Source organism: Volvox carteri, assembly GCF_000143455.1.
Source record: "Volvox carteri f. nagariensis unplaced genomic scaffold VOLCAscaffold_4, whole genome shotgun sequence".
Classification (NCBI taxonomy): Eukaryota; Viridiplantae; Chlorophyta; class Chlorophyceae; order Chlamydomonadales; family Volvocaceae; genus Volvox; species Volvox carteri.
The window spans coordinates 1,450,467-1,470,150 of record NW_003307547.1 but is presented as its reverse complement, the minus strand read 5'-3'; the positions used below and the strand labels follow the sequence as shown (position 1 = coordinate 1,470,150).

The window sequence follows — 19,684 nt, the reverse complement described above, 5'->3', positions numbered from 1 at the left end:
CCGCCCGCACCCATTCCGCCCATCATAGCGCCAAAGCTCTGCTGCATCTGAGTTGCGATCTCCTTGAACGAGGGATCATTTGCAATTTGCTCAGCCATCTGCTTGATTGACGGATCCTGTGGTGAAGGCAAACGGATGGACGACGGCGGTCTTTCATACACAAATCTTGGCCAACGGTTCGACTGAACTCCTCGGTCGGCAATTATATTGCATCGATCCTAAACCTCAAGCAACCTTACATTCAAAGCAGACTGCAGCGCAGAGAAGTCGAACGCCCCACCAGGGCCACCAGGCGGCATTCCTGGGAACATTTTTCCTACTTTCGTATGGAAAAAGGATACAAGGACGTGCACGGCTTTGGCAACGCTCTGATAGCAAAGGAACCGTTTAAGGTCCAGAGTCCCTTTTGTCTTGCCTCATGGACAACCGTCAGCGTCTCCGTATACCCGTATCATGAACACCACAAGATGCACAAAAAGTGCTAATTCAAACAATGTTAACAATAAAGATAACTCCCATATGTCAGTGCGAGCAGCCTCGCCTATGTGCTGGAGCTCAAACTCTAGCTCATGCTGCCCGCATTTTGTCACCGTCGCATGTTGCGCTATATTAAACGGAGCTTTGCCTCACGTGGCATCCACATCAGCTCACCTATGAAGGAAGACGGATCTCTGGTTGCTTCTTATTGCGTCTGTGTGCATTTGTTGTTAACATGGGCCACATCGCTGGCCAGGCAAAGGCTTGTTTTCAACGCGCAACCTCGCTACGTTCCTGCTTGTGTGTGTTTTTGAGTTCAGAACGTTGAAAACCCGGCGCATCACGTGGCAAACAAAACTGCCACAACCAGGGCACGCAGCCTTTTCCGTGACCAGGACTTCGTCGTATCCAAACTCCTTGCATATGATACGCGTACTGGTGTAGTGTTGCCTGGCACATGCCTTGGGGGGAAGAAGAGGGGTTGTGGCGTGCTACTCTAGCGAATTGAACATACGAAAGCCTAGACCGAGTTTTAGCACCGTAGGGAGGCATGCAGGGTGAGAGAACATCACACCTCATATCTGTACATCGTACCAATGATAAGGGACAGTGTCTCTGTCACATCCATAAAGCCCAAAGAAGGGAAGGGAAGCTGGAGCAAATAACTCTCAGCAGCAGGTACGTCCCATGACATGCTTGAAAACGGCTCTATTAGCTTACCTATTTCCTGCTGCTGAATTAGGATTTCCCGCACGCTTCACTCCATCTACGTCTGTATGTGTTGTGATTATCAGGCACCTTCCTGCTCATGCAAAACAGACACAAAAGCACCTTTATAACTTGCCAGTGTACAAGAGCACCAGACGTATCCAACCGCCAGGGCAATAGTAGCACAAGCCGCGTGATCTGCGCAGCCTCATCAATCCTTCACTCCACTCCTAGAACTACTTCACGGCCCCAGAGCAAAACCCTCGCCCCACTATCGCAGACCACCCGGCAACCAGGACAATCCATCCTCCCTGCCAGCCCATCACCACCCCCCGTTCCTCCTACCTCTTCCAAACAACAACTTACCGACCGATAACCACGATAAATCCCATCTCCCTCATCCTTCAGCCTGCAGCTCCGGCCCCTATAACACGCAAAGACAATACGTCAAGCTTACTCTTGGCATCCATGTCTCCAAATTAACTAAGGGTGAACCAGCCAAAATTCCCTGGCCCATTCTTATGGGCCCCAGAAAACATCTACGGTCAACCTCCTCCTCCTGAAAATCTCTCCCCTCACTACAGCCCAGTCCAACTAGGCACCAGCGTGCAATAAGAGCTCGATCCAAGCCCTGCAAGCGATGACGACCCATGCAGCCCCCCTCTGATGAATTCCAGCCAACGAGATAACCGACAACAGCCCTCTCCCAAACATCTCTCCCCTTCTTACGCCCCAAGTCCTCAAGACTTCCAGACCTCATGCAGAGGCTCCACTACTCGCCGCCGCGGCACCCTGCCCCGCTGCTGCTGCCGCCGTCGCCGCCGACTTGTTGATCTTGATGTGCAGCAACGACTCAATCTCATTGCGGCAGATGGGACACTTGTTGGTTTGCGCCTTGAGCGCGCTGGCGCAGCTGTGGCACATGCACATGTGCCGGCACGGCAGTGCGGTGGTATCCCGTGCGGCGCTCATGCAGATCACGCACTCATTGCCATCAAGGTCGTCATAGCCATCCCCGGCAGCAGCGTTGCCCCCCGCCTTGTTCTGCTCCATGCCATAAATCTCCTGCGCAGGGAGGATTTCCAAGGCGCAAACGAGTCTCCTGTAGCAATGCGAGATTGTGATATCCATAACCGGTAGACATCATACAACTTCTCATGTTGGTCATTATAATCCCAATCCATGCATTGAGGCATGCTGCCGGACCCGCAGTCCGATCCCAGCCCTGCACCCCCCTTTATGGACGCGAAACACCACAACCACACTTGCAACCTCCTGTAACCTGCCGGAATCTGGAGGTGCAAACGCGCAGCCTCTTCCCCCCAGCCCCTTGAATACACCATACCCGACACCACGGAACCCGCACCTGCAGTTCATAAGGGGTGCCCTTGACCCAGATCTTCTGCTTAATCACGCGCAAGCCCCATGAGCCGTCGTCTTCCTTCACGAGCTTCGCGTAGGTCGTCTGGGATTGGACCCAGTGCGGCAGCTCACAGCCCAACTCCAGGGATCCCAACGAGCGTCCCTCCGCAGCGGCCTCCTCGCCCAGTGCCTCCAGCCGTATGATAACCGGGAAAGTGTCGTTTGACGCGCTGGTGAGGTCACGCGCGGAGATGCGGCCTGAGATAGTGTTTACGACGTGGCCGCTGGCCAATCCCGAGGGCGCGCTCGGGAACTTGTGGTTGAGCTGCATGCGACGGGGTTCATTGGGGTCGGCTTGAGCTGGAGTTGTTTTGGTGGAGTTAAGTTTAGACTAATTTTTGCGAGTCTGAAATGGTGTGACTGGAGATGTCGCAATTTGGGTGTTTCTTTTATGCGAGGGAGGTGTGCGGGAGGCGCGAAACCAGTTTGCGAACCGTGGTGTATGGGCGGGGCTATGTATTTGTGCAGTCAAAGCCAGTGGTATAACTCACCCCCTGGGGATATGAGACAGCAGGTGCAGGTGGGAGAGGGGATGTAATCTTGCAGGCCCTCCTGGAGTCCTCATGCGCACATACGAAGGTCGTAACCCGGCACGGAGCCGACGCGTCAAATTGGAAGGTGATGGCGTAGATGCCCGGCTGCGACGTGGCTTCCAGCGCCAGGGTCTGCTTCTTCAGGTTAACCTGGTTGCGGATGGTAGCTGTCTGACACTCCTGGGTCGGCACCGGACGGGGCGGCTGCCCGTATTGATGTGGGGCAAAGGCTGGTTGCGACATGGGCACCTGCATCATAGGCGGCTGCAGGGCAAAAAAGACGGTAACGTGGCCAACCATCGGCACAGAAGGACCTAACCAAGCATCATCCTACCCGATAGGGCTGCGGTATCGGCATGGTGCCTCCATAATACTGCTGCTGAGATGTTGGTGGTGGCGGATACTGCAAGACATAAGACACAAAGGAGTCAGCTCGCTGCATCCAGCTTCTCGGTGTCCTCTCAATAGCGCAGCACGACAAACGAACCTGCCCCGGCGCTGTCAAGAACACAGGCGGAGGAGGATATACTTGGGTTGTGTAAGTGGGCGGTACAGTTGTTGGAACTGGCGGAGGAGCCTGGCGCCTTGGCCGTTCGTTAGACTGGGAAGAGCCCATGCTCCCCCTAGAGAATTAACAGCTTTAGGATATGGTTATGAAGTTTTGCTATAATAGAATAAATTTCCTCCCGGCGCTCCTTTCTGTGTACAGTTCTCAGACTGGGTCCGAAGCGGAGCTTTGTAGATAAACAACTATGAATGTCTAGATAAAGACAACGGAATATAAGACACGCATCTATTTGGTTTACAAAGCTTGGGTCTGCCCAGCGCTAAAGTTGCAAGTTACAGGACGGGGTACGGTAACCCTCTCACCCTCTCCTGATCTGCGTGACGAACCTAAATGGTGCTGGGAATGCTTGATAACTAGACAGGAACTTATTTCAAAATTCCGCCCACGATTTGCCCCACCTCCATGCCACTTCCGGCAACGTCCCGGAACACATTCCAATGATGATGTTTGCTTAGACGGATTACATCGTTATCCATGCGGTATCATTTCGCAAGAGGAGTGGGCCGCGCCCTCGCAACGCAATGTGCGACGAAGAGCACCTCACGGGGTTTCTTTTTCGTGTCCGCTAGCTACCATGGCAGAAGCCTGCTTTCCGCCGCAACGGAGCTTGCTCTTACCGTGCGGGAAGCAATGGGCCCTGAGTAAGTCCGTAATACCTTCTTAAGCCTGTTTGAATTAAATCTTGCCAAAATCTCCGCTCAAGCTCAATCCCATCGTGGTTTCCGTACAATTTTCCTATCTAACCACGGGGCCCCATTCCACCCAACTTCCATGTCGCGCAGTCGCCCTCCGCATTTGATCGCGTTATTCGCAACGCCGCATCCGGAATGGGGAGCTAGCCTAGCGGATACACCACAGGTGCGATGAAGCGCAATTGTGAACGACAAAGATGAGCATCAACAATGATAACGTTGTGACGATTAAAAAACAATCGTCATGCGCCAAAACCTGCACACAGCTTCTCTTCCCACGCAAGACGTCCTGTACAACACTGTACGGCAAAACATTCCAGAGCGCCTACCAGCACCTCCCCCCTGAGTTGACAGACCTATTTCCCAATGCACTTTAGAGGCGGCGCGGCCACCCGTCACCTTGGTGTGTATCACACGGCCGTTGTCACTGTCGTCATCGTCGTTGTGTCTACTTTTCTGTTTATGTTTTTTTGTTTTGTTTTTGTCGTCCTCCTCGTCTTGGCGTCTTTTCGCTCTGTCCTGGTTCTCCTTTCATCCTCTGCTTGCCATCTTCGCACCCGCTGTTTCTTTGTTTCGTGTTTTGCTTGGACACCCGAAAAGCTGGTATTACTTCCACACGTATGTATGTATGTATGTACATATGTATGTATATATATGTATGTATGTATGTATGTATGTTCGTCTGTCCACCTGTCCATCCCTCCCTTCCGTCATCCGCCAACGCGCAGTGCATACGGGAGCTGCTGACGTACGAGGGGGCCCAGCCGCCGGTGGTCGTGGGCGGCGTGTTGCGGGTGCGTGCGTGCGTGCGTGGGTACGTGTGTGAGCATGCGGGGAAAGGTTTGGGCTGTGCGCGGTTTGGAAATCTGAGAGCTCTCCGCGAGCGGTGACATTTTTGCCGGCAATGGCGGTGGATGGCGAAGTGGCGGTTTCTTGAGCCTTCTTGACAAGAAGGCCTTGGGAACATTCCGGTCGCGAAAACACGTCTGGTTGGTTTTGGCTGAGCAGTATAGCTTGAGTCACCAGGTTCACCAGGACTTTCACAGTGACTGCCATTCTAATTACATACATACATGCGCCCGTACATATATACGTACATATATACATACATTCGCCCCGCCCGCCGCAACCCCCCCCCCCCAACCCCTCACCTCCTCCTTACCCCCCACTACCAATCACAGAGTGTCACGACGGCAGCAGGCGGCGGCAGCGGCAGCGGCGGCGGCAGCGGCTCCCAAACCAGCCCTTCCTCCGCAAGCTCCTCCCCCTCGTCTTCCCCTTGCGTGGCCCTCCTGGCCGCTCACCTACCCGGTGTACGACTCATGCCCTTCCACACGACACAGAGCTCCCTACCCGACCTCCCTGGAGACGTATGGACGCAATTGTTGAGGGGCACGAGATCAGGGCGGACGACAACAACACAAGCTGCATTACCGGCATGGAGCGCGGGAGCAACAGCAGCAGCAGCAGCAGGAGGAGAAGGAGGAGGAGGAGAAGGAGGAGGAGGAGGAGGAGAAGGAGGAGGAGGAGAAGGAGGAGGAGAAGGAGAAGGAGGAGGAGGAGAAGGAGGAGGAGGAGGAGGAGGAGGAGCCGTTGCCGCGGGCTGCGGCTGTAGTAAAGAAGGCGGGGGGTTTCCGGCGCCGGCGGGGCATATTGCGGATGTTCGACTGGCGGGCAGTCCAACAGGAGCATCAGCAGCGGCTGCAGCACCAGCACCAGCACCACCACCAGCAGTAGCAGGGGCAGTGGCGGGAGCGGCGGTTGGGTTTGCTACTGCTTCCCGAGGCGGCGTTGGGGGAGTTCCTGGGTTAGGCGACGAGGTTTGGGATAGTGGTCGGTGCCAACATCAACATCAACATCAACATCAACATCACCGGCAGGACCACCACCACCGGGAGCATCAGCAGGACCACCACTGCTCAATGGAAGAAGGGGCCAAGTTGAGGCGCTCCTGGCGCTTAGAGGTGGGGCCCCAGGCAGCAACGGCCGCGGCCGCAGCTGCAGTAAAGGGCGGTAATCTGAAACTGGCAGCTGCGGCGGCGCCAGGGCCGGGGCCACTGCATCCGCCGCCGCCGCCGCCGCCGTCGCCGCGGTCGCCGCCTGCGCCTTCTTCTGTAGCGGCATTACTTCTGAGCACTCCTCATTTTGTTGAGGTCGAGGAGTTGTTAAAGCGGTTTGGACGAGTTGTTCCTGGCATGCAGGTGAGATACCAGGCATGTGCGGTGGGGGGGAGGAAAGGGGGTTGGGGGGAGGGGGAGGGGGAGGGAGAGGGGGAGGGAATGTCAAACCAGGGGGAGGGGGGTTTGGCCCCGAGGTTGCACATGGTTGCAGGCGAATCGGGTGGGGTTATGGAGACTGACAAACAAAACAAACAGACAGGCAGACGGACAGACAGACAGACGGAAGGATGGACGGACGGACGGACGGACGGTGAAGCACTTCTCCTTAACCACTAATATTTTTTATATAACACTTATGCATCTCGATACGCCCGTGTGGATTCATCCCCACGTTCCCCTCCTCCTTCCCGCCTGTCACCCCACTTTAGAACCCCCTTCCCCTGATGGTTCCCGCCCTTCGTCAACACCCCATGTTGGCTTTACTGGACCAGTTGATTGGAGGTGTCACTTGTCCTGGTGCCTGGGCCGACTCTGAAAGCGACTGGGGGGCCGTGTGGCTGAATGACAGGACATACGCACAGGGCGCGGTGGGCTGTGTAATGCAGGGACCCTTCAAGGTGAGCGCCTCTCGTGCGGCTCTCGAATGATGTTCGTGTGCGTGTGCGTGTGCGTGTGCATGCCTGTGTGTGTTTTATTACGTATAACGTATAACGTATGTGCAGTCCTCGTCCTCATCCCATCCTTCACAGAGGCCCCCCCGTGCTCATAGGCCCCCCGTGCTCACAAGCCCCCCGGCCCCCAACCCTTCCACACCCACCCTCGGAGCTGTCCTCAGCTGGAGACCCTGGTTAGCCCCGGCTTTGCGGGCTCGGGGCCCCTCATGAGGGTGACTCAGGCGCAGGGGCAGTGTGTTTTTGAGCTGGATGGGGAGGCCGTCCAGCGACCAGTGAGTCAACAGGGATGGAAACAGAGGGGCATGGCGAGTGTGTCTGTGCGTGTCTGTACATCTGTACGTTTGGGTTCCGCCGTGTGTGTATGTATACCTGTACATATGTATGTGTTGCATGAACTAAATTACGGGACTTTGGACCGAAGGACGAGGGCCGCGAGTGCGCGTATGTATGTATGTATGTATGTGTATATATGCACATGTCAGCAAGCGCCGACCTCGCCCTCATTAACCCCTTATCCTCCGCTTGCTCCCTTCCCCATCCCGCCTCTTTGGCAAACGCCGTACAATCCCCCACCCGCCCCTTCACCTTCCCGAGCAAAAAAAACCCTGGCTACCACCCTCACTCCAACCCCCCCCACGCCCTCTCGTCCCCAACCCCACCGCTGCGCCACCGCAATGTTAGCTCCAACGTGCTATCTCGGAGGCGCTGAGCTCGGGCGAGTTTGCCTCCTCGCTGAAAATCGGGCTGGGAGACGCGAACACCAACCCCGCCACCGGAGCCGCCTCCACCAACACCAACACCATGGGTACCGCTACCAGCACCCCCACCACTAGCTGCTACCGTAACCTGGATAAGACCGGTAAAAGCGATTCCCAAAACCCGCAAGCAACATCCCGATACCACCCACAACAACAACAGCAGCAACAACAACAACAGCAGCAGCAGCGGTCATCGCAGGCCAGCCCCCGGCTGCAGGTGCCCTCCACCACTGACGCCGCCGCCGCCGCTGCTGCTGCTGCTGCCCAAGCCACTGCCACTGCATTACCACCACCACCACAACAACAACAACAACAACCGCACCTGCAGCAAAACCAGCACCAGCAAACCCACCAACAGCCGTCCAAGGACACCCCGAACCAGCAGCACCCTACCCAGCTAGTGACCCGCAACTGGTTCTTCCAGCAAGGACCGCCTCGCCCCTTCCTCATCGTGCAGTCTCCAGCGCCCATCACTACCGGCGCTCTCCTGCAGGTGCAGCTGCAGTGAGTACTAGGGGTGTGTGTGCCTCCCCGAGGACCGGAGCGACGGTGGGAAGCAAAGCCCACCAGGATAAATAACAAACCATTCGGAAATTCACAATGTAAAAAATGATCCACGGGAGGGAGGGGGGTGGGAAATTCCCACGGTATGCCCCTGTACCCATGAAATATGTGTTGTCCCCCTCACAGGTATCATGTATTAGCCTCCCAAGCATCCCCTGCTCTTCAACTCCTAGCTCCCTCCCTTGTCCTTAGTTTCCTGCCGGTTAGTTAGTTAGTTTCCTAACCTGGCGCCTCCATACATCGCATCTGACCTCAACGGGGTCGGTTCGATCGCTGGCTGCACAACGAACCGACCGCATCGCAGGAGGTGTCCTGATGCCTACCACCGGCGGACGCGCGAGCGGTTGCGGGAGTACGCCGAAGCGCTGCCTGCCAGCGTGGTGGCCTCCAAGGGTGCCGTGGGGGGTCTGGGTCTGTCCTGCTCCGCGCTGGCTTTCTCTGAGGGTTCGGATGTGGCGGAATGCCTGCCGGGAGCGGCGGTGAGCGGGGGAGTTTGTGGGGGAGGTGTGGTGGCGTTTTGAGGCGTGTTGGGCGACCATATTGATGATGCTCATGCAAAGAATGAAATGAGGTGAAACTGTTTTTAAAGGGGAGGGGACCCTGGGGGGTTGGGGTGTATTAGCTTCCCCTCTCCCCAACAAGGTGGTGAAGTTAAGGCCGGGAGGGATGTGCTTGGGGTTTAAGGGAGGGGTCGGGTTTTTTGCTTTCCTAATCCCAGACCCATGCCCCCTTGGCTACACATCCATCCGACAGCCCACCTACACCCACCCACCCGCCTACTCCGCTCGTTCTGTTGCTGCTGTTGCTGTTGCTGTTGCTGCTGTTGTTGTTGTTGCTGCTGCTGCTGCTGCTGCTTGGCTGGCTTTTTGTGCGGTACCAGTTCACGAGCTGCAAATTGGAGGGTGAGATCTGCTCCACAGTTGAAGGGCAGCCTGCGCTGCTGCACAGCTTCACATCCTGTTTAGCCTTCCTGCGAGCAGCCGACTCCTGAGGAAGGGCCCAGGACAACAACTACGAGGACAACAACATAGGTATTGGAGAAGGAAGGCGCAGACACACACTGTCAAGGCGGAGTTCCCTCCATAATTAAGAACAGATAGATACATTTGTGCTTTGAAAAATAACAAATTTAATAACGTTTCCTGCATCCATCTTGAGGTTGGAGACTGAGACAAAGTTGCTGCTAATATAATAATGATATTTTCGACTCAAACGGTAGATGTGCAGCGGGCGGGAGTTCCTTGGGGTTGGGGATGTGCAGGGGATATAGCAAATCTTTTGATCTCTTTCAGGTGCTGCAATTTGCCATCTGCAATCTGCCAACTTAGATAGCAGTAGCCACGTAAGTGCGCCTTGTGTAGTAGCTGTCGTACAGTACGGCACACACCATCAAGTATAAATCTGCGCGCTAAATGCATTCACAGCATTATACCTCGAGAGGCCGTCTTGGCGGCCAGGTACTACATACAGCGTGTGCGCGTGCGTGCGTGTTGTATCACGTATTTCATTATCTGCACCTCACTGCATCGCACCTGGAGACATCATTTCGTCGCCGGGTGCTGGACTGGGGGCTTGTGTTCGTTTCTGCTGGGTGTGTTCGTGGGGGGCCAAGAGGTTCACGGGACGGCAAGGTGGCCATGCAGCTAGGGGCCATGCAGCTAGGGGCCATGCAGCTAGGGGCCATGCAGCTAGGGGCCATGGCCATGCGGGAAAGGGACTGCCGAAGGCGGCTTGACGGACGGACGGACAAAGGTCATTTGACTGCCTGCCTGATGGCTGTGTGGGCTGAGGAAGAGTTCTAGGAGTTGGTCCTCTCCCCCCTTCTCAATAAGCCTCACTTTAGCCCCCCCTGCGGCAAGTGGACGTCCAAGCCTCGTTTACACATCCCCATGGCAAGGGGCTCCGTCCTTGTCGCTGCACACAACACTACGACATGTACATATTGCAATAACTGGCGGCGACAAAACCGGCAAGTGGGCCATGCGGGCCGTTATTTCGAAATGTCGGTTACCCTACCGAAGCAACCTGTTGGGTGTTAATAGCTAACCGGCCGGTTACGGATGACCCTTTTATGCCATTGGTTGGAGGAAGGGATATATGGAGGCAGGGATGTATAAGCGGGGACGCCAAATCCAGAACCATTACGGACCCTACAGAAGGGAACGGCCCTGAGCCCTTGTTTTACAGCCTGGTCCACGACACGAGTTGGGTTGGTGGTCGGGCACATATGGTGGTTCCACAAAATCTGTCATAGTGTAATCAGCAGTCCTGAGGGCCTTAGATTTAGTTCTGAGGTCCATATATAGATTTCATATGCGTACACACGTAAAGTGCCCATTACGCAAAACCCATCGACAGCCAACACCTTGCCCACCACCAAGACGACCTGACGACTGTCACATGACACAAGGCGGTCACGAAGTGCATTGCAGCATTCGACTACTACCATACCACAAAGCACGGACACTCATGTACTGGCATCATCTGTACGGCATAAGCCCCATCACGAATACACATGCATATATGGCACAGTGTAATTACAAGCAGAGACAAGACGCACTTGCATGCATACATACATAAATACATATTGATGCGGGTTGCATGAGGTTGCACATGTGCAGCGCTCACACTCACACGCACAGAGTCAGGACATGCCCATGACAGCCAGATGCGGGCGGAACAGGAACAGGAAGAGGGAGAGGCCGAGGCCGGCAGGGGTAGACAGGGGCCTCTAGCTGGATAGATCTATACCAGCGTGATTCTCCTTAACATCCCAAAACCCCCACCTTCTATTCTGTGGTACATCCTATCCTGAGCACCTCCTCTTCGCCGTCCCCCCATCCCCCGACTTCCTCATCCACTCACAGACCTCACAATAAAAACACATTCGCAACCACATCCATCAATCCATCAATCCATAAAAAACCTCAGTCATGCTAGCGGTTCCGAAGCCTCCACCGCCGCGGTCACCGAGTGCGGCGTTTCCCGTCCTGTCGCCTCCACCGCCTCGCAGCGGTATCGTATGGGCGGGTCCTGTAGCTGGCCCTGGCAGGGTATGAGCCGGAGCTCCCGAAGCGCGCATACCTGGGGGTTGCAGAGGAGCAGCGGAGGCGGGTTTGAGGTCGACAGCTTCAAGGGGGAATCCAAACACGTCGCGGGTGGGTGACACTATTCGGAGTTACCACTCTTCGGTGTTATCGTGAAAGTGAGTGAGTCAGTCCGCCGTGCACCACCACCACCACCACCACCACCATCATCATCATCATCATCAACATCGGCGTGTGCCGCACTTCATTCGGTTTCATCACGGCACCGAAGATAATCATCATCACTACGGCCCCCCCCCACACACACAAACATACACACACGGCCATTCACATCCGCAGCCCCCCCCCTCACCTCAGCAGTTCGTTCCTCCGCCAGGGCCGCAGGGCCGCTGTGCCGTACCGTGTCCGCCAGCACCGCCTGCAGCCCCCCCACCGCCTTCTCCACAGCAGTCGCCAGGTCGCCCGGATGATGGTGCATCCAGGCGAGCAACAGCGCCGCGAAAAGATCCCCTGCGTGTTACTGGCCCCGGTTACTCGGTTGCAGGTGACTCCAAAAGAAATCGTGACCACCTCCGGAAGGGAATTATTTTCTCGGTAAACACTTGGTCACCACCTAGTAACCACTTTTAAAAGTACTGGGGGTAGGGTAGGTTCTCCGATGGGTGTAAGGCAAACTACTGACGAAGGGTGGGGGTGTTTTGAAGGGGGGATACAAGGGGATGAGTTCGGAGGCATCCGTCCGAGGCGGGGCCGCGGCGGCCGGCAAGAGCAAACGAAAATTCCTTCCTCTTCTCAAAACACCTTCCGTGACATCCTCGATGCGAGATGCCAGATGTCAGATGTCGCATGCTAGGACAAACACCACACAGACAAAACCCACGTAAACGAGAGCGAGGAAAGAGAGATGTAGAGCGAGGGAGAGTGCTCTCGCGCTCGCTCCCAAGAAGCGTCACCCAGAAGCACCGTACGGCGCCTACCTGTGCCCGTGAAGTATGCCTTGATGCGATCAATCCGCATCATCAACCTCGTCGCGCCGCCCAGCCGACCCTCTCGCCGCTGCGGCAGCCGGGTAGCCGCCACCAGCAAAATGGAGCCGGGGTCTCCTGGAGGGGTCATGCTGGTGATGATAACCGTGTGGGGCCCTCTATCCATGAGGGTTTCACACGCCGCCAGCGCGTCGCCTAAACAGGCAATGGGCGTTCCGCCTGTGAGCAGCTCCGCCTCGAATTGGTTGGGCACCAGTACGGAAGCTAACGGTACGATTTGGGATGTGTACGCGTGTACGAGCTCCTTGGCGACGTACAGACGGCCCTCGTCGCCCAGGACCGGGTCGCAGACTGAGACATTTGAATGTGGGGGAAGGGAGAGGAACGACCGCGGGAAGGGGGGAAAGACGAACCACGAACGAGTGAAGCTGCTGCCAGAAGGCCGGAGGTGGGGGGGAGAAACACAATAACGGCCGTGCCATTGCCAGCAGCATGTGGACTTGCGGGATGTACACGTACGACTCCAAGAGAAAAAAAATTGAAATAGCTACAAGTCCTTTATATTACTGAGTTGCTTCTTCTAGAATCCTACTATTACCTCAAGAAAAAGCAGTTTTTGCAGCTTGTACGGCATAGCTCTCACCGTACGTGAGATTGGGCGAGTGGCGCTTCAGCTGAGTGCAGAGATCCGCGATGGCTTGCAGCAAGGAGAGGCTGCCGATGTACCCTGCATGCATGCATGCATCCATGCAGTCGTTGTACATGCATGCATGCAGCCGTACATACATCAATGCGTGCAGATGGCAATCCTTTGGCGGCGGCTCATTCTCCTGCAAACAACAGCAACCGGTGTGTCGGAGGGCGGCAACAGGGCTCACACACACTCCAGGGGGGGGGGGAAAGGGAAGGGGAGCATCTGTTGGGAGGTCTCCGGAGCATCTCGCCCCTCTCACTCCGCTCCTCCTCCCACTCCCTTCTCCCCCCCCACTCAGCTCCTCCTCCCACTCCCTCCCCCCCCCACTCAGCTCCTCCTCCCACTCCCTCCCCCCCCCACTCAGCTCCCCCCACGTACTGACCAGTCAGCAGGTGCGTGTGGTTGAGCAGTCCGTTGACTTCCAGCCCCGAAACCAGGGCCCTTAGCTGCTCGCCATCGAACACGGAGCCCTTGAAGGCGGGGTAGCCCGTGTGGTTGGAGAACTGCACACTGTAGATGGGGTCAACCTGAAGGCAAGCGGGAGACGGACAGTGGGAGTAGTCGCGCACGCATGCACGCATCCACGAACCGAAAGGTAGCCGGCAAGTGCAGGCCAGGTAGCCCGGGGGTTAGATAGTTGGGGGATAAGACCCGCGGGTCAATCCTCCTAACACACAAAAAAAAGCACGCACACAATAAATATCGCTCTGCTATGTTGCAGTAAGCTGTATCTGCGCTGTGCAGCCCCGGGCTCAAAGAGGCTCAGGAAGAGCTGCATTCCGTGATAATAGCTACAAAGTGCACTATGTAAATCGTACGAGTGGTAGTACGCCAATGTAATATATGAAGGTTGTGCGGCATAGTTCGTTAGGGCAGAATAATGTCAGAGAACCCCGAGGAGAGACGCTTGACTGGATTCTGGTGACAGAAGCTGAATGAGGCGCCTGTAGGACCTGTCCCTCTTCTCAGCAGCAGCCCATCCACGTCCAAGGCGTGTAGACACATCACAACACGCCGGGGGTGTAGGGGCCTGTTCGACCCGAGGCGCCGGGGAGTGCCGCATCCCCTTATCGCATGCGCCCAAAAAGGTGGCAAGATGCAAACGCAGACGCTTCAGGGTAGCTTGTTGCCCACGGTGAGGGGCCACCGTGTGTGTGTGTGTGTGTGTGTGTGTGTGTGTGTGTGTTTTGGGGGGTGAGAGATTTCAAAAAAAAAGACTTGGCGTTATTGAGTGAGATATGGCTGACTGCTCATCCCACTCCAGGGCGTGAGGGGACGTGGTTTTGCGGCATTTGACGCGGGAAGGAAAGGGAAAGAAAGGGAAAAAAAGGGAAACTAAGGGAGGAGGGAGACGTGGCACGCTCGCACCTCAAGACCGAGGATTTGGAGGGGAAACACGGCGCATTTGTTGCCAACGTAGCCATGTACGACGTGGGACTGTACGGACAGCACACGCGGAAGGGGTTGTCCGTCCTCCATTGCAGCGCGCCAGGGAAGGTGTGGCTGTGGTCGTAGATCTGGAAGGTTCGCGTGGTGGGAGGGAGGGGTATAAGGGCATTAGGAAGCGGGGGGGGGGAGGAGGGGCTTTGTAAAGGGGTGTCTGGGTAAAGTGTATCTGCCAGCTGGGGCTTAAGGGTAAGCTGAATAAAAGTTAGCGTGCTTACAAGCTTGATAGATCGTGGGGGTTACGGAAAGGATAGGCCACTCCATACCTGGGGGTAATGCTGGCGATGCTGACGGGGCCGCTGGATGTGCCTGTCCTGATGCTGAGATAAAAGTCACTCTATGCCTTAAGGCAGATGCTGAGTTGTGATTTAAATGGAATGTGTGATGTCTTAGGTTGGGCGTTCGCCTCAGTAGTTCCGGTGGCATCAGGGCTTTTCCGGCCAAACTCTTCCGATGGCAATGATGGCGTAACGGGTTTGAACTATGATGACACAGCTTTTATTCCTTTCCGTCCTGCATGGCTTAGGAAAAGAGTGACTTGCGGTTTACGGCTGCTTGCACGACAAAAGTTTTGTAGGCCAAAGGTCGTCTTGTATGTGACTCTTGCTGGCCATCATGTCAGGCATATATATTATTATAGACTACCTTTGTTCTTAAAGGAAGCTATCGGGCAACAGCAGACCTGGCGCAGCCCCAGTAACCGCAGGGTCCATCCTTTCAATATTTTGATGCGTGATTATAGCTAACACCATAATGATGAATGATATGCTGACCTTCCAGCTTGTGAGCTAGCGGAGCGCCGTCCAGCTTCGGACTGCCATGTCCAGCGAATCCGACGAGTGGGTGCAGCGGCTCTGCAAGCAAACCCAGTTCGTTTTCTAGCCCCATGCTTCCCATGGAACGCTCTGGTGGCTTAGCTTACATTTGACGGGGCTTGGTAAACTGTCTAACAACAGAAAACCGAATGGGCTTCTCCTGCTTTCCTTGCAGGGAAAGAGACCTGCTAAAAGCTGCTCTTGGATACAACTATGTGGATTCTGTCATAAGCAGCAGGTCATCGAGCGATCCGGAGAAGGACTGGGTCCGGGGTCTCGCGGAACGCGCGACGGACCCCGAGATAAAGGAGCGCAAGAAGAAAGGACCATTTGTGGTAGGATATTGCAGTTCTTGCATCCAAGGAATTCCAAACCTAGGTCAAGCCTTGCCCACCGACAAAGTCACGCGAATCGCGAATATTTTCGAACGCGATACTGCGGCAATTTCTGCTGCACAAGCCCAACTGACTAATCGAGGCTGAACCTTTCCTGCCACACAACCTGATCGCGCGTTGCAGTACGTCAAGCAGGCGGGCAAGCCAGGGCGGCATTTCTACGTGAACGAAGAAATCAATCAGATGAAGGCGGAGCGCGACTACATGAAAATTAAAGAGCTCCTCCGCCGTAAGTGCCCCTGATTACCTCGCCAACGCCAAGGCCATCGCCATTCCCCACAGCTGCCAGTGATTTACGTCCATTCTTAGCCCATCGGAATGCGATTGTTGTAGTGGACCCCGATTGGACACCACACACCCAATCACCTGGGACGATCTTTAATAACAGGGACGTATTTCGAAAGGATCAACCCACCAACGATACATCCCGCAACCACGCACCAACTGCTATGGCAAGCGCCGCAACAAGCCGCTCCTGGCTTCCCCAACAAACAGGGCATCTTTATTTATGTCGCGCCTTTTCTTAGCAAAAAAAATTAAATTGCCAGCACATGTCGGGTCACCGAGCACTGCTTTTGAAGATCCCGACGGTTAAAAAGGGAAATTGCGATCCGCTGGACTCCTGGCCCTGTGCCTCCACCGCAACACCTTCGTGCTGCGCCGCACGCGCTTTTTCTTTCCGGCGCACGCGAGCATTTGGATAGCCCATGCGCAGGTCCCAAATAAATATCGATTGGATTTGCCTTCCCTCCATCGAGCAGGCCTCCCGTTACCTTCAAGCGGATTGCTTGAGAAAAAAAACGACTTGTCGGTGCATGGCCGCTCTTAAAATCTCTCTCTCCCTGCCCCTTCTCCAATAGAATGCGATCATGTGTCGTCTTCAACACAACCTTCACACACTCCCTACACGCTGTTCCGCACCGACAGGCCATAATTTTAAGATCCTGGGTCACGTCAACATCGGCACGGACCCGTAAGTGCCAAGCGAATGAATAAGTGAACGAGTGTGCAGCGTTCCTTTCCGTCCGAATATAATTTGGCTGGATTATGATATCACCCCAAAGGCCGCTCCATGAATGTATGTGCACGGGGACTGTGGGACCCCCCACGCCCCTCTCCTCCCGCTAGGGGAGAGTGCTTTGGCGGTAACCGTTACCGTTGGGGTACGGTCATGTGCCCCTGGCCAGCGTCAGGCCCCCCGATCAATGTGTAGCAGAATACATACATACGCACACACACACACCGCCTCACAAGCGCACACACACACAACCACACACAACCACCTCACACGATCTGAATGGACTCTTTAACCCCCCTCAGGGTCAATGGCAGCATTTTTTCCATACCTCTGGATTTCGCTGCGGATGGGGCTAATATTATGTTCTGATCTGAAGGAATCACTGACGCTATCCAAGATGCCGCGGTTCCTGTTGCTGCTGTTGCTGCTGCTGCTGCGGCGGCGGCGCTTTGAAAATGGCTGCGAATCCCTCATCGAATGCATGTACGTCCTCTCTCAACCCCCCGTGTACAGGACCTCTCAACCCCTGGTCTACAACTTTGGCGGGGACCTCCTGGAGGAGGGCCGCCGCTTCCCGCGCAGCGTCCTCGCGAGCCAGGCCGACGCCGCGAGCTTCGTCTCCTTCCAAGACGACGATAACTACACGTCTTCGGAGCCAGCGCCCGTGGTTCCGGCGGCGCCGACTTTGGTTCCGGAGCGTCCGGCAAGCCGGCGCGGCGCAAGGGGGGAGCATGGAGGGCGGGAGGCGCGTGGGCCGACTCGCCATCGCGGGAGGAGGATGAGGTCTGGGCGTGTGTCGATCAGCGGCAGTGGCAGCCCGGGCCGAAGTAGCAGCAGCAGCAGCCGAGGCCGTACACGTACGGCAAGTTCCGAGAGCAACCGTAGCAGCAGCAGTAATGGACGGGGCGATAGCGTGGCGGGGCACAGGCGAAGGGGAAAGGACAGGCGGGCTTGGGGGGGATCGCCGGGGGGTAGTCCTGACGGCGGAGACCGCCGTCACCACCGCCACCACGACCACCGTCACGGCCATGACCACCGCCGCCGCCACCACAGCCGGTATCGGCGTGAGGAGGCGGCGACGGCGACGGAGGAGACGGCATCCGGCGGCACACTGCAAAGCGGCGACGGCGCTAGCTTGACGCCGCCGCCGTCGCCGCCACCGCTGCTGCGCAGCGCTTTACGGCACCGCCGCCGGGAGCGTCCTTCCTCGGAGCGTGGCCGCCACCGCAGCCCCAGCCGTCACCGGCGGCACGGAGGCGGCGGCGATAGCGGCGGTGAGCGGGAGCGCCGCCGTCGTGCTGGGGAGGACCCGAGCCGTCAACGCCACCACCACCGCCCGCAGGTTTCGGAGCGGGGCCACAGCCGTCACCGCGGCGGCAGCCGGCGCCGCGATCCCCACCGCCACTCAGAGCGCCAAGAAGCGTCACCGGAGGCTGTAGCACATCGCCGCGCTAAGAGCAGTAGCAGGCGGCGGGGTGCAAGCAGGTGCGTCCCGGGGTGGGTTGGCGACCGGTAAAAACGGGCGGTGTATGTGTATGTGTATGTGTATGTATGTGTGTGTCACATGAAAGGCGTTTGGACGATACCACTTATGGGGCATGCACATATATATCAAGCGCGAAGCGGATGGAGGCTCAGTGTGTGAATGGAGGTTCGGTCCACTGCGGCTGTGGCAAGGGAGGGAACGTGTGCATGTTGCGTACCCATCGGCCGAGGGCCGGAAGCTGGAGGCGTTTGAGGGGAGCTGGTTCGTCCATGTGGCTGTTACTGGGGGAGGCGTTTGTGGGGAGGGATGATGCGGGAGAGGCGGCAGCGCAGCTGTTGTGGGAAGGAAGGACGCTTCACCTTACACTGCTGCTTACCTACCGGCCCGCATAGGGCCCCGCTGATGATGATGATGATGATGCTGTTACCACTTAAAAAACCACCCGCATGTGCTACCGGCTGACAGGCATCATCGCAGCGCCTCTGCTGAGCGAGGCCACGAGCACAAGTACGACAGCCGGTCGCGATCTCGCCGCCGACACCGCCACGACCGCCATCCGCACCGCGAGCGTGCACGTGAGGGCGCTGAGGGGCAGGTTTCGGAGCGCCGCCGCCGCGGCCACCGCACTCACTCCCGCAGTAGTCCAGTTCACGACCAAGATCAAGACCACCGCCGACGCCACGAGTACGACAGCCGCCGCGACCGCCACCGGGATTATGAACGGTACGACAGCCCGGAGCACCGCCGCCGGCAGCACCACCGCAGCCGCAGCCGGCGGCGGCACCACCACAACCATCACCACCATGACGAGCAAGGGGAGCGGCAACGGGACGATCGCCAACTCGAACGGGTACATCGTAGTCGTGAACGGGCACACCGCAGCCGGGAGCGGGAGCACCGGAGCCGTGAACGGGCGTTACGGAGTCGTGAACGGGAGCTCCGAAGCCGGGAGCGGGAGGCGAAACTGGCCCGTTGGCAGCGACGGGAAGACGAGCGAGACCGCCGTCGGGAGGGGGAGCGGCGGCGTGGAGGGTCGACGTCGCCAGAACGGGGCGGCGGCAGCCGCCACCACCACCGTCGCCATCGCCACAGCAGCAAGAACGGGTCGGGAGCGGTTGCGGAGGAGGCGGCTCAGTCGCCGCCGCCGCCGCCATCATCGCTTGGTGGAAAGGAGCGGTTGCGCACGAAGACTGGTAACTTAAAGGCCAAGAAGGTGACTCAGCGTGGGGAGGGTTTCGTCCTGCCAGATACGACAGACGAGGACGAGCTGGCCGTCAGCTT

At 56.9% G+C, this 19,684-nt stretch overlaps 4 protein-coding genes across 4 annotated transcripts in view; 2 read left to right on the top strand and 2 right to left on the bottom strand.

The window, feature by feature from the left end:
- Positions 1–1,161: 1,161 nt before the first annotated feature.
- Positions 1,162–3,904, bottom strand: VOLCADRAFT_103191 (uncharacterized protein). Its single transcript, XM_002946719.1, has 6 exons — positions 3,628–3,904; positions 3,475–3,543; positions 3,099–3,404; positions 2,552–2,872; positions 2,171–2,250; positions 1,162–2,098 (listed from the first exon to the last, which is right to left on the bottom strand). Exons 1-6 carry the CDS (start codon positions 3,754–3,756, stop codon positions 1,942–1,944), a joined length of 1,062 nt encoding a protein of 353 aa, XP_002946765.1. The 5' UTR covers positions 3,757–3,904; the 3' UTR covers positions 1,162–1,941.
- A 434-nt stretch (positions 3,905–4,338) lies between these two features.
- On the top strand, positions 4,339–9,507 carry VOLCADRAFT_116208 (uncharacterized protein; the record flags this gene model as incomplete). Its single annotated transcript, XM_002946905.1, has 12 exons — positions 4,339–4,349; positions 4,491–4,566; positions 5,129–5,194; positions 5,582–5,711; positions 6,281–6,364; positions 6,519–6,601; positions 7,012–7,137; positions 7,356–7,466; positions 7,876–8,169; positions 8,281–8,456; positions 8,821–8,995; positions 9,397–9,507. The coding sequence occupies 12 exons, from the start codon at positions 4,339–4,341 to the stop codon at positions 9,505–9,507; spliced, it is 1,443 nt and encodes a 480-aa protein (XP_002946951.1).
- A 2,453-nt stretch (positions 9,508–11,960) lies between these two features.
- On the bottom strand, positions 11,961–14,698 carry VOLCADRAFT_32265 (uncharacterized protein; the record flags this gene model as incomplete). Its single annotated transcript, XM_002946718.1, has 5 exons — positions 11,961–12,073; positions 12,541–12,900; positions 13,193–13,276; positions 13,626–13,770; positions 14,612–14,698. Coding segments are annotated over 5 exons (789 nt in total), but the record flags the coding sequence as incomplete, so codon positions are not given.
- Positions 14,699–15,508: 810 nt separating this feature from the next.
- The window catches only part of VOLCADRAFT_87065 (uncharacterized protein), a gene marked incomplete at both ends in the record, with an annotated part of 4,792 nt that continues 616 nt past the window's right edge, over positions 15,509–19,684 (top strand). The window contains 10 exons of the mRNA XM_002946904.1: positions 15,509–15,528; positions 15,680–15,839; positions 16,023–16,128; positions 16,827–16,872; positions 17,431–17,666; positions 18,091–18,191; positions 18,260–18,402; positions 18,869–18,978; positions 19,043–19,253; positions 19,496–19,616. Of these exons, the coding sequence (XP_002946950.1) occupies positions 15,509–15,528; positions 15,680–15,839; positions 16,023–16,128; positions 16,827–16,872; positions 17,431–17,666; positions 18,091–18,191; positions 18,260–18,402; positions 18,869–18,978; positions 19,043–19,253; positions 19,496–19,616 (1,254 nt within the window). The remainder of the gene's footprint in view (positions 15,529–15,679; positions 15,840–16,022; positions 16,129–16,826; positions 16,873–17,430; positions 17,667–18,090; positions 18,192–18,259; positions 18,403–18,868; positions 18,979–19,042; positions 19,254–19,495; positions 19,617–19,684) is intronic.